The sequence below is a fragment of the Pectinophora gossypiella genome, chromosome 13, assembly GCF_024362695.1.
Source record: "Pectinophora gossypiella chromosome 13, ilPecGoss1.1, whole genome shotgun sequence".
Lineage (NCBI taxonomy): Eukaryota > Metazoa > Arthropoda > Insecta > Lepidoptera > Gelechiidae > Pectinophora > Pectinophora gossypiella.
Window position 1 is genome coordinate 12106160 of NC_065416.1, and position 20441 is coordinate 12126600.

At 43.2% G+C, this 20441-nt stretch overlaps 2 protein-coding genes across 2 annotated transcripts in view; one reads left to right on the forward strand and one right to left on the reverse strand.

Annotated features, from left to right (window-relative positions):
- The window catches only part of LOC126372159 (polyhomeotic-like protein 3), a 476807-nt gene that overhangs the window by 354260 nt on the left and 102106 nt on the right, over positions 1 to 20441 (reverse strand). The gene's annotated exons all lie outside the window — the stretch shown is intronic.
- The window catches only part of LOC126372017 (mucin-16-like), a 30466-nt gene that overhangs the window by 283 nt on the left and 9742 nt on the right, over positions 1 to 20441 (forward strand). Inside the window, exon 2 of the mRNA XM_050017515.1 lies at positions 399 to 20439. Within this exon, the coding sequence (XP_049873472.1) occupies positions 399 to 20439 (20041 nt within the window). The remainder of the gene's footprint in view (positions 1 to 398; positions 20440 to 20441) is intronic.

Below are 20441 nucleotides of genomic sequence, written 5' to 3' on the forward strand. Positions count from 1 at the left end.
AAACATCACAGCAACAAGAATCACAATCAGATAATAAATACACGATAATTACTGAACGACTAAATAAACGCACAACAACGACTACATCGACAATGACTCCACCTATGGTCATAAATCTAAAAACAACTATACCCACGACTAAAAACACATTAACAGAAACACCAAAAGCAAAAAATGAAACTGAAACAATACCCGAAGAACCAGACATAACTACAATCGAAACAGATACGACAACCACATTTAAAAAAACAACAACGACAGAAAAAACCACAACAACAAAAACACCTACAAATACAACAGAAAAAACTACCACTATTAGACCAACAACAACGACAATAAAAACCACTGTAAATACTGAACCGTCAACAACAACAAAAAACACCACAACGACGTTTAAGACCACCACAACCATACCCACAACAACGACAGAAAAGACCACCACAACTAAACCAACAACTACGATAGACAAGACTACCACAGCTAAACCAACAACAACGACTATAAAAACTACTACTACCATACCAACAACAACAGAAAGGACTACCACTGCTATACCAACAACAACGACAGAAAAGTCTACCACAACTAAACCAACAACAACGACTTCAAAGACTACCACAACTAAACCAACAACAACGACTTCAAGGACTACCACAACTAAACCAACAACAACGACTTCAAAAACTACCACTCCTATACTAACAACAACAGCAGAAAAGACTACCACTTCTATACCAACAACAACGACAGAAAGGACTACCACAACCAAACCAACTACAACAACAACAACAGAAAAGACCACCACAACTATGCTAACAACAACGACATCAAGGACTACCACAACCAAACCAACTACAACAACAGAAAAGACCACCACAACTATGCCAACAACAACGACATCAAGGACCACCACAACTAAACCAACAACAACGACACAAAATACTACCACTACTATACCAACAACAACGACACAAAAGACTACCACATCCATACCAACAACAACGACTTCAAAGACTACTACTACCACAAACATACCGACAACAACGACTTCAAAGACTACTACTACCACAACTATACCAACAACAACGACACAAAATACTACCACTACTATACCAACAACAACGACAGAAAAGACTACCACTACTATACCAACAACAACGACAGAAAAGACTACCACAACCATACCAACAACAACGACAGAAAAAACTACCACAACCATACCAACAACAACGACTTCAAAGACTACTACTACCACAACCATACCGACAACAACGACTTCAAAGACTACTACTACCACAACTATACCAACAACAACGACACAAAAGACTACCACTACTATACCAACAACAACGACAGAAAAGACTACCACTACTATACCAACAACAACGACAGAAAAGACTACCACAACCATACCAACAACAACGACAGAAAAAACTACCACAACCATACCAACAACAACGACTTCAAAGACTACTACTACCACAACTATACCAACAACAACGACACAAAAGACTACCACTACTAAACCAACAACAACGACAGAAAAGACTACCACAACCATACCAATAACAACGACAGAAAAAACTACCACAACCATACCAACAACAACGACTTCAAAGACTACTACTACCACAACCATACCGACAACAACGACTTCAAAGACTACTATTACCACAACTATACCAACAACAACGACACAAAAGACTACCACTACTATACCAACAACAACGACAGAAAAGACTACCACTACTATACCAACAACAACGACAGAAAAGACTACCACAACCATACCAACAACAACGACAGAAAAAACTACCACAACCATACCAACAACAACGACTTCAAAGACTACTACTACCACTACCATACCGACAACAACGACTTCAAAGACTACTACAACCACAACCATACCAACAACAACAACAAAAAAAACTACCACCACCAAACCAACTACCACAACAACTACAGAAAAGACAACCACTGCTATACCGACGACAGAAATGACCACCACAACCATACCAACAACAACAAATAAAGAAAATACAACCACTGCTATACCAACAACAACGATAGTTATGACCACCACAACCATACCAACAACAACAACAACAACTACAGAAAAGACAACCACTACTATACCAACAAAAACGACAGAAAAGACTATTACAACCAAACCAACAACAACAACAGAAGAGACTACCACAACCAAACTAACTACAACAACTACAGAAAAGACAACTCTTATACCAACAACAACAACAGAAATGACCGCCACAACCATACCACCAACAACAACAACTACAGAAAAGACAACCACGGCTTTACCAACAACAACGACAGAAATGAACACCACAAACATACCACCAACAACAAGTACAGAAAAGACAATCACTGCTATACCAACAACAACAACAGAAGAGGCTACCACAACCGAACCAACTATAACAACAGAAGAGACTACCACAACCAAAACGACTACAACAACTACAGAAAAGACAACCACTGTTATACCAACAACAACAGAAGAGACTACCACAACCGAACCAACTACAACAACTACAGAAAAAACAACCACTGCTATATCAACAACAACGACAGAAATGACCACCACACCCATACCACCAACAACAACTACAGAAAAGACAACCACTGCAATACCAACAACAACAACAACAGAAGAGACTACCACAACCGAACCAACAACAGCAACAACTACAGAAAAGACAACCACTGCTATACCAACAACAACAGAAGAGACTACCACAACCGAACCAACTACAACAACTACAGAAAAAACAACCACTGCTATATCAACAACAACGACAGAAATGACCACCACACCCATACCACCAACAACAACTACAGAAAAGACAACCAATGCAATACCAACAACAACAACAACAGAAGAAGAGACTACCACAATCGAACCAACTACAGAAAAGACAACCACAGCTATACCAACAACAACAACAGAAGAGACTACCACAACCGAACCAACTACAATAACTACAGAAAAAACAACCACTGCTATATCAACAACAACGATAGAAATGCCCACCATAACCATACCACCAACAACAACTACTGAAAAGACAACCACTGCTATACCAACAACAACAACAACAACAACAGAAGAGACTACCACAACCGAACCAACTACAGAAAAGACAACCACTGCTATACCAACAATAACGACAGAAAAGACTACCACAACCAAACCATCTACAACAACTACAGAAAAGACAACCACTGTTATACCAACAACAACGACAGAAATAACCACCACAACCATACCACCAACAACAACAACTACAGAAAAGACAACCACTGCTATACCAACAACAACAGAAGAGACTACCACAACCGAACCAACTACAACAACTACAGAAAAAACAACCACTGCTATATCAACAACAACGACAGAAATGACCACCACACCCATACCACCAACAACAACTACAGAAAAGACAACCAATGCAATACCAACAACAACAACAACAGAAGAGACTACCACAACCGAACCAACTACAGAAAAGACAACCACAGCTATACCAACAACAACAACAGAAGAGACTACCACAACCGAACCAACTACAATAACTACAGAAAAAACAACCACTGCTATATCAACAACAACGATAGAAATGCCCACCATAAACATACCACCAACAACAACTACTGAAAAGACAACCACTGCTATACCAACAACAACAACAGAAGAGACTACCACAACCGAACCAACTACAGAAAAGACAACCACTGCTATACCAACAATAACGACAGAAAAGACTACCACAACCAAACCATCTACAACAACTACAGAAAAGACAACCACTGTTATACCAACAACAACGACCGAAATTACTACCACAACCATACCACCAACAACAACAACTACAGAAAAGACAACCACTGCTATACCAACAACAACAGAAGAGACTACCACAACCGAACCAACTACAACAACTACAGAAAAAACAACCACTGCTATATCAACAACAACGACAGAAATAACCACCACAACCATACCACCAACAACAACAACTACAGAAAAGACAACCACTGCTATACCAACAACAACAGAAGAGACTACCACAACCGAACCAACTACAACAACTACAGAAAAAACAACCACTGCTATATCAACAACAACGACAGAAATGACCACCACACCCATACCACCAACAACAACTACAGAAAAGACAACCACTGCAATACCAACAACAACAACAACAGAAGAGACTACCACAACCGAACCAACTACAGAAAAGACAACCACAGCTATACCAACAACAACAACAGAAGAGACTACCACAACCGAACCAACTACAATAACTACAAAAAAAACAACCACTGCTATATCAACAACAACTATAGAAATGCCCACCATAACCATACCACCAACAACAACTACTGAAAAGACAACCACTGCTATACCAACAACAACAACAGAAGAGACTACCACAACCGAACCAACTACAGAAAAGACAACCACAGCTATACCAACAACAACAACAGAAAAGACTACTACAACCAAACCAACTACAGTAACAACAGAAAAGACCACCACTGCTATACCAACAACAACAACAGAAGAGACTACCACAACCGAACCAACTACAACAACTACAGAAAAAACAACCACTGCTATATCAACAACAACGATAGAGATGACCACCACAACCATACCACCAACAACAACTACAGAAAAGACAACCACTGCAATACCAACAACAACAACAACAGAAGAGACTACCACAACCGAACCAACTACAGAAAAGACAACCACAGCTATACCAACAACAACAACAGAAGAGACTACCACAACCGAACCAACTACAATAACTACAGAAAAAACAACCACTGCTATATCAACAACAACGATAGAAATGCCCACCATAACCATACCACCAACAACAACTACTGAAAAGACAACCACTGCTATACCAACAACAACAACAGAAGAGACTACCACAACCGAACCAACTACAGAAAAGACAACCACTGCTATACCAACAATAACGACAGAAAAGACTACCACAACCAAACCATCTACAACAACAACAGAAAAGACGACCAGTACTATACCAACAACAACGACAGAAAAGACTACTACAACCAAACCAACTACAGTAACAACAGAAAAGACCACCACTACTATACCAACAACAACGACAGAAAGGACTACCACAACCAAACCAACTACAACAACAACAGAAAAGACAACCACTACTATACCAACAACAACAACAGAAAAGACTACCACAACCAAACCATCTACAACAACAACAGAAAAGACGACCAGTACTATACCAACAACAACGACAGAAAAGACTACTACAACCAAACCAACTACAGTAACAACAGAAAAGACCACCACTACTATACCAACAACAACGATAGAAAAAACTACCACAACCAAACCAACTACAACAACAACAGAAAAGACCACCACTAATATACCAACAACATCAACAGAAAAGACCACCACTACTATATCAACAACAACGACAGAAATGGCCTCAACAACTAAACCAACAACAACGACTTCAAGGACTTCCACAACTCAACCAACAACAACGACTTCAAAGACTACTACAACTTTACCAACTACAACATCAGAAAAGACTACCACAACTAAACCAACTACAACAACAACAGAAAAGACCACCACTACTACACCAACAACAACGACAGAAACGGCCACAACAACTAAACCAACAACAACGACGTCAAAGACTACCACAACTAAACCAAAAACAACGACTTCAAAGACTACTACAACTATACCAACTACAACAACAACAGAAAAGACCACCACTGCTTTACCAACAACAACGACAGAAAAAACTACTACAACCAAACCAACTACAAGAACAACAGAAGAGACCACCACTACTAAAACAATATCAATGACAGCAGAGACCACAAATACTGAAACAAAACAAACAACAGTAGTAACCATCCCTACAACAACAAATGCAACGACAGAAGACTCAACTACAACTGAAGCAATACCAACGACAACAGAGACAGTCAACACTAAAACAATACCAACGAAAGTAAATACCACCACTACTAAACCAACATCAGTGACAGTAGAGACTACAATTAACGAAACCACACCAACGACATCGCACACCACCACAAAAACACCATCGTCAAAAGACACCACAACCGCTGAAACAACACCAATAACAGCTGAAACTACCACTATCGAAACAATACCAACGACAGAAGACACTACAACTGAAACAACAACATCAACGATAGAACAACCCACCACCACTGAAACTACAACTATAACAGCACAGACCATCACTGCCGAAAGTACACAATCGACATTAGAGACTACAATAACTGAAACAACACCAACAACGGCAGAAGAGACCACAACTACTGTGACAACGCCAATGTCAGCAGAAACTACCACGACAGATACAACACTAACAACAGCAGAGATAACAACAACTGAAACAACATCAACGGCAGATCGACCGACCACTACTGAAACCATAACAACAACAGCACAGACCACCGCTACCGAAAGTACACCATCGACAGCACAAACTACAACAGAAACAGCACCAATGACAGTGAAGACCACCATCACAGTAACAACCCCAACGACAGTAGAGACAACAACTACAGAAACTTCATCATCCATAGCAGAGATCACCACTACTGTGGCAACGCCAATGTCAGTAGAAACTACCACGACAGATACAACACTAACGACTGCAGAGATAACAACAACTGAAACAACAACAACGGCAGAACAACCGGCCACTACTGAAACCATAACAACAACAGCACAGACCACCGCTACCGAAAGTACACCATCGACAGCAGAAACTACAACAGAAACAACACCAATGACAGTGAAGAGCACCACTACAGTTACAACCCCAACGACAGTAGAGACAACAACTACAGAAACTTCATCATCCATAGCAGAGATCACCACTACTGTAAAAACACCAACAACAAATGCAACACTATCAACGACAGAACAACCCGCCAATACTGAAACTACAACTATAACCAACACTACCGAAAGTACACCACCGACAGTAGAGACTACAACAACTGAAACAATATCAACGACAGAACAACCCACCAATACTGAAACTACAACTATAACCAACGCTAACGAAAGTACACCATTGACAGCAGAGACTACAACAACTGGAACAACACCAACGACAGTGAAGACTACCACTACTGTAACAACACCAATGACAGTTGATGTTGCCACTACTGTGACAACATCATCAACCACTGCCACATCAACAGAATCTACCACTGCCGAAACAACACCAAAGACAACAGAGACTATAACAATTGAAACCACACAAATAACAGCCAAGACCACTACTGCTAAAAAGCCACCACCGACAAAAGAAACAACCACTGCCGAAACAACACTAACGACAGCAGAGACATCAATAAGTATAACAACGCCAACAACAATAGATACCACAACTACTGACTCTACAACATCGATAGCAGAGACTACCACAACCGCAACAGCTGTGACGACAGCAGAAACTACAACAACTGGAACAACACCAACGACAGATAAGACTACCACAACTGAAGCAACAGCAGAGACTACAACGACTGAAGCAACAGCAACAACTTTACAAACTACCACAGCTGTACTAACACCAACGCCAACAGAAACTACCGCTACAGAAACCACACTAACGATAGCAAAGACAACAACAATTGAAACAACACCAACGACAGTGAAGACCACCACTACTGTAACAACACCAACGACAGTAGATACCACAACTGTGACAATATCATCTACCACTGCCACATCAACAGAATCTACCACTGCAGAAACAACAACAAAGACAACAGAGGCTAAAACAACTGCAACCACACAAATGTCAGCAAATACCACTACTGCTAAAGAGCCACCAACGACAATAGAAACAATCACTACCGAAAGAATACTAACGACAGCAGAGACTATAACAAGTACAACAACACCAATGACAATAGAGACCACAAGTACTGACACTACAACATCGATAACAGAGACTACCACGACTGATACTACACCAACGACAGCTGAGACTACCAGAACTGAAACAACACCAACAACAACAGAGACTAAAACGACTGAAGCAATATCAACAACAGTACAAACTACCACAGCTGTACTAACACCAACGTCAACAGAAACTACAATAATTAAAACAACTCCAACAATAGTGGACACCACTACCACTGGAACAAAATTGACGACAGTGGAGACCACTGCCTTTGGTACAACACCAACGACAGTGGATACTTCTGCCACTGGAACAACACCAGCAACAGCCACAACTGTCACTAGCGAAACAACACCAATGGCAGCAGAGACTACAACAATTGAAGCAACTGCAACAACAGAAGAGACCACAACTTATGTAACGAAACCAACGTCAACAATAACCACCACTATCGAAACGACACCAAGGACAGAAGAGACTATAACAACTGAAACAATACCAACGACAGGGGAGACAAGCACCATTGTTACAAAACCAACGACAGCAGAGATAACAACAACTGTAGCATTAGCAACCACAGTAGAGACCACCACTCCTGTAACGACAGCAACGTCAACAGAAATAACCACTTCTGAAACAACACCAGAGTCAGCAGAGACTACAACATCTGAAACCACACTAACGACAGCGAAGATTACCACTACTGAAAGAACATCAACGGCTGCAGACACCACCACTACTGAATCAACATTATTAACAACAGAGACTACAACAACTGAATCAACCCCAACAACAGTGGAAACCACTACCACTGGAACAATACTAACGACAGTGGAGACCACTGCCAGTGATACAACACCAACTACAGTGGAGACCACTGCGACTGGAACAACACCAACGACAGTGGATACTTCTGCCACTGGAACAACACCAGCAACAGCTACAACTGTCACTACCGAAACAACGCCAATGGCAGCAGAGACTACAACAATTGAAGCAACTGCAACAACAGAAGAGACCATCACTTATGTAACGACACCAACGTCAACAAAAACCACCACGATCGAAACGACACCAAGGACAGAAGAGACTACAACAACTGAAACAATACCAACGACAGGGGAGACAACAAAAACTGCAGCATTAGAAACCACAGTAGAGACCACCACTCCTGTAACGACAGCAACGTCAACAGAAATAACCACTTCTGAAACAACACCAGAGACAGTAGAGACTACAACATCTGAAACCACACTAACGACAGCGAAGATTACCACTACTGAAAGAACATCAACGGCTGCAGACACCACCACTACTGAATCAACATTATTAACAACAGAGACTACAACAACTGAATCAACACCAACAACAGTGGAAACCACTACCACTGGAACAATACTAACGACAGTGGAGACCACTGCCAGTGATACAACACCAACTACAGTGGAGACCACTGCGACTGGAACAACACCAACGACAGTGGATACTCCTGCCACTGGAACAACACCAGCAACAGCTACAACTGTCACTACCGAAACAACGCCAATGGCAGCAGAGACTACAACAATTGAAGCAACTGCAACAACAGAAGAGACCATCACTTATGTAACGACACCAACGTCAACAAAAACCACCACGATCGAAACGACACCAAGGACAGAAGAGACTACAACAACTGAAACAATACCAACGACAGGGGAGACAACAACAACTGCAGCATTAGAAACCACAGTAGAGACCACCACTCCTGTAACGACAGCAACGTCAACAGAAATAACCACTTCTGAAACAACACCAGAGACAGCAGAGACTACAACATCTGAAACCACACTAACGATAGCGAAGATTACCACTACTGAAAGAACATCAACGGCTGCAGACACCACCACTACTGAATCAACATTATTAACAACAGAGACTACAACAACTGAACCAACACCAACAACAGTGGAAACCACTACCACTGGAACAATACTAACGACAGTGGAGACCACTGCCAGTGATACAACACCAACTACAGTGCAGACTACTGCGACTGGAACAACACCAACGACAGTGGATACTCCTGCCACTGGAACAACACCAGCAACAGCTACAACTGTCACTACCGAAACAAAACCAATGGCAGCAGAGACTACAACAACTGAAGCAACTGCAACAACAGAAGAGACCACCACTTATGTAACGACACCAACGTCAACAAAAACCAACACTATCGAAACGACACCAAGGACAGAAGAGACTACAACAACTGAAACAATACCAACGACAGGGGAGACCAGCACCATTTTTTCAAAACCAACGACAGGGGAGACAACAACAACTGCAGCATTAGAAACCACAGTAGAGACCACCACTCCTGTAACGATAGCAACGTCAACAGAAATAACCACTTCTGAAACAACACCAGAGACAGCAGAGACTACAACATCTGAAACCACACTAACGATAGCGAAGATTACCACTACTGAAAGAACATCAACGGCTGCAGACACCACCACTACTGAATCAACATTATTAACAACAGAGACTACAACAACTGAATCAACACCAACAACAGTGGAAACCACTACCACTGGAACAATACCAACGACAGTAGAGACCACTGCCAGTGATACAACACCAACTACAGTGCAGACCACTGCGACTGGAACAACACCAACGACAGTGGATACTCCTGCCACTGGAACAACACCAGCAACAGCTACAACTGTCACTACCGAAACAAAACCAATGGCAGCAGAGACTACAACAATTGAAGCAACTGCAACAACAGAAGAGACCACCACTTATGTAACGACACCAACGTCAACAAAAACCACCACGATCGAAACGACACCAAGGACAGAAGAGACTACAACAACTGAAACAATACCAACGACAGGGGAGACAACAACAACTGCAGCATTAGAAACCACAGTAGAGACCACCACTCCTGTAACGACAGCAACGTCAACAGAAATAACCACTTCTGAAACAACACCAGAGACAGAAGAGACTACAACATCTGAAACCACACTAACGATAGCGAAGATTACCACTACTGAAAGAACATCAACGGCTGCAGACACCACCACTACTGAATCAACATTATTAACAACAGAGACTACAACAACTGAATCAACACCAACAACAGTGGAAACCACTACCACTGGAACAATACTAACGACAGTGGAGACCACTGCCAGTGATACAACACCAACTACAGTGGAGACCACTGCGACTGGAACAACACCAACGACAGTGGATACTTCTGCCACTGGAACAACACCAGCAACAGCTACAACTGTCACTACCGAAACAACGCCAATGGCAGCAGAGACTACAACAATTGAAGCAACTGCAACAACAGAAGAGACCATCACTTATGTAACGACACCAACGTCAACAAAAACCACCACGATCGAAACGACACCAAGGACAGAAGAGACTACAACAACTGCAACAATACCAACGACAGAGGAGACAACAACAACTGCAGCATTAGAAACCACAGTAGAGACCACCACTCCTGTAACGACAGCAACGTCAACAGAAATAACCACTTCTGAAACAACACCAGAGACAGCAGAGACTACAACATCTGAAACCACACTAACGATAGCGAAGATTACCACTACTGAAAGAACATCAACGGCTGCAGACACCACCACTACTGAATCAACATTATTAACAACAGAGACTACAACAACTGAACCAACACCAACAACAGTGGAAACCACTACCACTGGAACAATACTAACGACAGTGGAGACCACTGCCAGTGATACAACACCAACTACAGTGGAGACCACTGCGACTGGAACAACACCAACGACAGTGGATACTCCTGCCACTGGAACAACACCAGCAACAGCTACAACTGTCACTACCGAAACAAAACCAATGGCAGCAGAGACTACAACAACTGAAGCAACTGCAACAACAGAAGAGACCACCACTTATGTAACGACACCAACGTCAACAAAAACCACCACGATCGAAACGACACCAAGGACAGAAGAGACTACAACAACTGAAACAATACCAACGACAGGGGAGACAACAACAACTGCAGCATTAGAAACCACAGTAGAGACCACCACTCCTGTAACGACAGCAACGTCAACAGAAATAACCACTTCTGAAACAACACCAGAGACAGAAGAGACTACAACATCTGAAACCACACTAACGATAGCGAAGATTACCACTACTGAAAGAACATCAACGGCTGCAGACACCACCACTACTGAATCAACATTATTAACAACAGAGACTACAACAACTGAATCAACACCAACAACAGTGGAAACCACTACCACTGGAATAATACCAACGACAGTAGAGACCACTGCCAGTGATACAACACCAACTACAGTGCAGACCACTGCGACTGGAACAACACCAACGACAGTGGATACTCCTGCCACTGGAACAACACCAGCAACAGCTACAACTGTCACTACCGAAACAAAACCAATGGCAGCAGAGACTACAACAATTGAAGCCACTGCAACAACAGAAGAGACCACCACTTATGTAACGACACCAACGTCAACAAAAACCACCACGATCGAAACGACACCAAGGACAGAAGAGACTACAACAACTGAAACAATACCAACGACAGGGGAGACAACAACAACTGCAGCATTAGAAACCACAGTAGAGACCACCACTCCTGTAACGACAGCAACGTCAACAGAAATAACCACTTCTGAAACAACACCAGAGACAGCAGAGACTACAACATCTGAAACCACACTAACGATAGCGAAGATTACCACTACTGAAAGAACATCAACGGCTGCAGACACCACCACTACTGAATCAACATTATTAACAACAGAGACTACAACAACTGAACCAACACCAACAACAGTGGAAACCACTACCACTGGAATAATACCAACGACAGTAGAGACCACTGCCAGTGATACAACACCAACTACAGTGCAGACCACTGCGACTGGAACAACACCAACGACAGTGGATACTCCTGCCACTGGAACAACACCAGCAACAGCTACAACTGTCACTACCGAAACAAAACCAATGGCAGCAGAGACTACAACAACTGAAGCCACTGCAACAACAGAAGAGACCACCACTTATGTAACGACACCAACGTCAACAAAAACCACCACGATCGAAACGACACCAAGGACAGAAGAGACTACAACAACTGAAACAATACCAACGACAGGGGAGACAACAACAACTGCAGCATTAGAAACCACAGTAGAGACCACCACTCCTGTAACGACAGCAACGTCAACAGAAATAACCACTTCTGAAACAACACCAGAGACAGCAGAGACTACAACATCTGAAACCACACTAACGATAGCGAAGATTACCACTACTGAAAGAACATCAACGGCTGCAGACACCACCACTACTGAATCAACATTATTAACAACAGAGACTACAACAACTGAATCAACACCAACAACAGTGGAAACCACTACCACTGGAACAATACCAACGACAGTAGAGACCACTGCCAGTGATACAACACCAACTACAGTGCAGACCACTGCGACTGGAACAACACCAACGACAGTGGATACTCCTGCCACTGGAACAACACCAGCAACAGCTACAACTGTCACTACCGAAACAAAACCAATGGCAGCAGAGACTACAACAATTGAAGCAACTGCAACAACAGAAGAGACCACCACTTATGTAACGACACCAACGTCAACAAAAACCACCACGATCGAAACGACACCAAGGACAGAAGAGACTACAACAACTGAAACAATACCAACGACAGGGGAGACAACAACAACTGCAGCATTAGAAACCACAGTAGAGACCACCACTCCTGTAACGACAGCAACGTCAACAGAAATAACCACTTCTGAAACAACACCAGAGACAGCAGAGACTACAACATCTGAAACCACACTAACGATAGCGAAGATTACCACTACTGAAAGAACATCAACGGCTGCAGACACCACCACTACTGAATCAACATTATTAACAACAGAGACTACATCAACTGAATCAACACCAACAACAGTGGAAACCACTACCACTGGAACAATACTAACGACAGTGGAGACCACTGCCAGTGATACAACACCAACTACAGTGGAGACCACTGCGACTGGAACAACACCAACGACAGTGGATACTTCTGCCACTGGAACAACACCAGCAACAGCTACAACTGTCACTACCGAAACTACGCCAATGGCAGCAGAGACTACAACAACTGAAGCAACTGCAACAACAGAAGAGACCACCACTTATGTAACGACACCAACGTCAACAAAAACCAACACTATCGAAACGACACCAAGGACAGAAGAGACTACAACAACTGAAACAATACCAACGACAGGGGAGACCAGCACCATTTTTTCAAAACCAACGACAGCAGAGATAACAACAACTGTAGCATTAGCAACCACAGTAGAGACCACCACTCCTGTAACGACAGCAACGTCAACAGAAATAACCACTTCTGAAACAACACCAGAGACAGCAGAGACTACAACATCTGAAACCACACTAACGACAGCGAAGATTACCACTACTGAAAGAACATCAACGGCTGCAGACACCACTACTACTGAATCAACATTCTTAACAACAGAGACTACAACAACTGAATCAACACCAACAACAGTGGAAACCACTACCACTGGAACAATACTAACGACAGTGGAGACCACTGCCAGTGATACAACACCAACTACAGTGGAGACCACTGCGACTGGAACAACACCAATGACAGTGGATACTTCTGCCACTGGAACAACACCAGCAACAGCTACAACTGTCACTACCGAAACAACGCCAATGGCAGCAGAGACTACAACAATTGAAGCAACTGCAACAACAGAAGAGACCATCACTTATGTAACGACACCAACGTCAACAAAAACCACCACGATCGAAACGACACCAAGGACAGAAGAGACTACAACAACTGAAACAATACCAACGACAGAGGAGACAACAACAACTGCAGCATTAGAAACCACAGTAGAGACCACCACTCCTGTAACGACAGCAACGTCAACAGAAATAACCACTTCTGAAACAACACCAGAGACAGCAGAGACTACAACATCTGAAACCACACTAACGATAGCGAAGATTACCACTACTGAAAGAACATCAACGGCTGCAGACACCACCACTACTGAATCAACATTATTAACAACAGAGACTACAACAACTGAACCAACACCAACAACAGTGGAAACCACTACCACTGGAATAATACCAACGACAGTAGAGACCACTGCCAGTGATACAACACCAACTACAGTGCAGACCACTGCGACTGGAACAACACCAACGACAGTGGATACTCCTGCCACTGGAACAACACCAGCAACAGCTACAACTGTCACTACCGAAACAAAACCAATGGCAGCAGAGACTACAACAACTGAAGCCACTGCAACAACAGAAGAGACCACCACTTATGTAACGACACCAACGTCAACAAAAACCACCACGATCGAAACGACACCAAGGACAGAAGAGACTACAACAACTGAAACAATACCAACGACAGGGGAGACAACAACAACTGCAGCATTAGAAACCACAGTAGAGACCACCACTCCTGTAACGACAGCAACGTCAACAGAAATAACCACTTCTGAAACAACACCAGAGACAGCAGAGACTACAACATCTGAAACCACACTAACGATAGCGAAGATTACCACTACTGAAAGAACATCAACGGCTGCAGACACCACCACTACTGAATCAACATTATTAACAACAGAGACTACAACAACTGAATCAACACCAACAACAGTGGAAACCACTACCACTGGAACAATACCAACGACAGTAGAGACCACTGCCAGTGATACAACACCAACTACAGTGCAGACCACTGCGACTGGAACAACACCAACGACAGTGGATACTCCTGCCACTGGAACAACACCAGCAACAGCTACAACTGTCACTACCGAAACAAAACCAATGGCAGCAGAGACTACAACAATTGAAGCAACTGCAACAACAGAAGAGACCACCACTTATGTAACGACACCAACGTCAACAAAAACCACCACGATCGAAACGACACCAAGGACAGAAGAGACTACAACAACTGAAACAATACCAACGACAGGGGAGACAACAACAACTGCAGCATTAGAAACCACAGTAGAGACCACCACTCCTGTAACGACAGCAACGTCAACAGAAATAACCACTTCTGAAACAACACCAGAGACAGCAGAGACTACAACATCTGAAACCACACTAACGATAGCGAAGATTACCACTACTGAAAGAACATCAACGGCTGCAGACACCACCACTACTGAATCAACATTATTAACAACAGAGACTACATCAACTGAATCAACACCAACAACAGTGGAAACCACTACCACTGGAACAATACTAACGACAGTGGAGACCACTGCCAGTGATACAACACCAACTACAGTGGAGACCACTGCGACTGGAACAACACCAACGACAGTGGATACTTCTGCCACTGGAACAACACCAGCAACAGCTACAACTGTCACTACCGAAACTACGCCAATGGCAGCAGAGACTACAACAACTGAAGCAACTGCAACAACAGAAGAGACCACCACTTATGTAACGACACCAACGTCAACAAAAACCAACACTATCGAAACGACACCAAGGACAGAAGAGACTACAACAACTGAAACAATACCAACGACAGGGGAGACCAGCACCATTTTTTCAAAACCAACGACAGCAGAGATAACAACAACTGTAGCATTAGCAACCACAGTAGAGACCACCACTCCTGTAACGACAGCAACGTCAACAGAAATAACCACTTCTGAAACAACACCAGAGACAGCAGAGACTACAACATCTGAAACCACACTAACGACAGCGAAGATTACCACTACTGAAAGAACATCAACGGCTGCAGACACCACTACTACTGAATCAACATTCTTAACAACAGAGACTACAACAACTGAATCAACACCAACAACAGTGGAAACCACTACCACTGGAACAATACTAACGACAGTGGAGACCACTGCCAGTGATACAACACCAACTACAGTGGAGACCACTGCGACTGGAACAACACCAATGACAGTGGATACTTCTGCCACTGGAACAACACCAGCAACAGCTACAACTGTCACTACCGAAACAACGCCAATGGCAGCAGAGACTACAACAATTGAAGCAACTGCAACAACAGAAGAGACCATCACTTATGTAACGACACCAACGTCAACAAAAACCACCACGATCGAAACGACACCAAGGACAGAAGAGACTACAACAACTGAAACAATACCAACGACAGAGGAGACAACAACAACTGCAGCATTAGAAACCACAGTAGAGACCACCACTCCTGTAACGACAGCAACGTCAACAGAAATAACCACTTCTGAAACAACACCAGAGACAGCAGAGACTACAACATCTGAAACCACACTAACGATAGCGAAGATTACCACTACTGAAAGAACATCAACGGCTGCAGACACCACCACTACTGAATCAACATTATTAACAACAGAGACTACAACAACTGAACCAACACCAACAACAGTGGAAACCACTACCACTGGAACAATACTAACGACAGTGGAGACCACTGCCAGTGATACAACACCAACTACAGTGCAGACTACTGCGACTGGAACAACACCAACGACAGTGGATACTCCTGCCACTGGAACAACACCAGCAACAGCTACAACTGTCACTACCGAAACAAAACCAATGGCAGCAGAGACTACAACAACTGAAGCAACTGCAACAACAGAAGAGACCACCACTTATGTAACGACACCAACGTCAACAAAAACCAACACTATCGAAACGACACCAAGGACAGAAGAGACTACAACAACTGAAACAATACCAACGACAGGGGAGACCAGCACCATTTTTTCAAAACCAACGACAGCAGAGATAACAACAACTGTAGAATTAGCAACCACAGTAGAGACCACCACTTCTGTAACGACAGCAACGTCAACAGAAATAACCACTTCTGAAACAACACCAAAGACAGCAGAGACTACAACGTCTGAAACCACACCAACGACAGCGAAGATTACCACTACTGAAAGAACATCAACGGCTACAGACACCACTACTACTGAATCAACATTCTTAACAACAGAGACTACAACAACTGAATCAACACCAACAACAGTGGAAACCACTACCACTGGAACAATACTAACGACAGTGGAGACCACTGCCAGTGATACAACACCAACTACAGTGGAGAACACTGCGACTGGAACAACACCAACGACAGTGGATACTTCTGCCACTGGAACAACACCAGCAACAGCTACAACTGTCACTACCGAAACAACGCCAATGGCAGCAGAGACTACAACAATTGAAGCAACTGCAACAACAGAAGAGACCACCACTTATGTAACGACACCAACGTCAACAAAAACCACCACGATCGAAACGACACCAAGGACAGAAGAGACTACAACAACTGAAACAATACCAACGACAGAGGAGACAACAACAACTGCAGCATTAGAATCCACAGTAGAGACCACCACTCCTGTAACGACAGCAACGTCAACAGAAATAACCACTTCTGAAACAACACCAGAGACAGCAGAGACTACAACATCTGAAACCACACCAACGACAGCGAAGATTACCACTACTGAAAGAACATCAACGGCTGCAGACACCACCACTACTGAATCAACATTATTAACAACAGAGACTACAACAACTGAATCAACACCAACAACAGTGGAAACCACTACCACTGGAACAATACCAACGACAGTAGAGACCACTGCCAGTGATACAACACCAACTACAGTGCAGACCACTGCGACTGGAACAACACCAACGACAGTGGATACTCCTGCCACTGGAACAACACCAGCAACAGCTACAACTGTCACTACCGAAACAAAACCAATGGCAGCAGAGACTACAACAACTGAAGCAACTGCAACAACAGAAGAGACCACCACTTATGTAACGACACCAACGTCAACAAAAACCACCACGATCGAAACGACACCAAGGACAGAAGAGACTACAACAACTGAAACAATACCAACGACAGGGGAGACAACAACAACTGCAGCATTAGAAACCACAGTAGAGACCACCACTCCTGTAACGACAGCAACGTCAACAGAAATAACCACTTCTGAAACAACACCAGAGACAGCAGAGACTACAACATCTGAAACCACACTAACGATAGCGAAGATTACCACTACTGAAAGAACATCAACGGCTGCAGACACCACCACTACTGAATCAACATTATTAACAACAGAGACTACAACAACTGAATCAACACCAACAACAGTGGAAACCACTACCACTGGAACAATACCAACGACAGTAGAGACCACTGGCAGTGATACAACACCAACTACAGTGCAGACCACTGCGAGTGGAACAACACCAACGACAGTGGATACTCCTGCCACTGGAACAACACCAGCAACAGCTACAACTGTCACTACCACCGAAACAAAACCAATGGCAGCAGAGACTACAACAACTGAAGCAACTGTAACAACAGAAGAGACCACCACTTATGTTACGACACCAACGTCAACAAAAACCAACACTATCGAAACGACACCAAGGACAGTAGAGACTTCAACAACTGAAACAACACCGACTACAGTAGAAACCACGACCACTGAAACAATAACATTAACAGCAAAAACTACCTCTACCGAAACAAGACCAATAACAGCAAAGAGCACCACTACTGAATCAACAACATTGTCAATAGAAACCACCACTACTGAAGAAACATTTATGACAGAAAACACCACCACAACCGAAACTACAACATTGACACCAGATGTTGCCACTACCGAAACAACACCAACGACTGCAGAGACTACTGCTTCTGAACAAACAACAACACCAAAGACAGCAGAGGTCACTACTACTAAAGCAACACCAACGACAGCAGCGACTACCACAACCGCAACAGCGCCTACGACAGTAGAGACTTTAACAACTGAAACAACACCGACTACAGTAGAAACCACGACTACTGAAACAACAACATTAACAGCAGAAACTACCTCTACCGAAACAAGACCAATAACAGCAAAGAAAACCACTACTGAATCAACAACATTGTCAGAAAAAGCTACACCGACCGCACCAACGACAGCGGCAACTACCACAACCGCAACAGCGCCTACAACAGTAGAGACTTCAACAACTGAAACAACACCGACTACAGTAGAAACCACGACTACTGAAACAACAACATTAACAGCAGAAAATACCTCTACCGAAACAACACCAACGACAGCTGAGACCATCACTACCGAAACAACACCAACGACAGCAGAAACCATCACTACTGAATCAACAACATTCACAGGACATACTACAACAACCGAAGCAACAACAACTACAGCAAAATCTTCTTCTACTGAAACAATATCAACTATAGCAGGT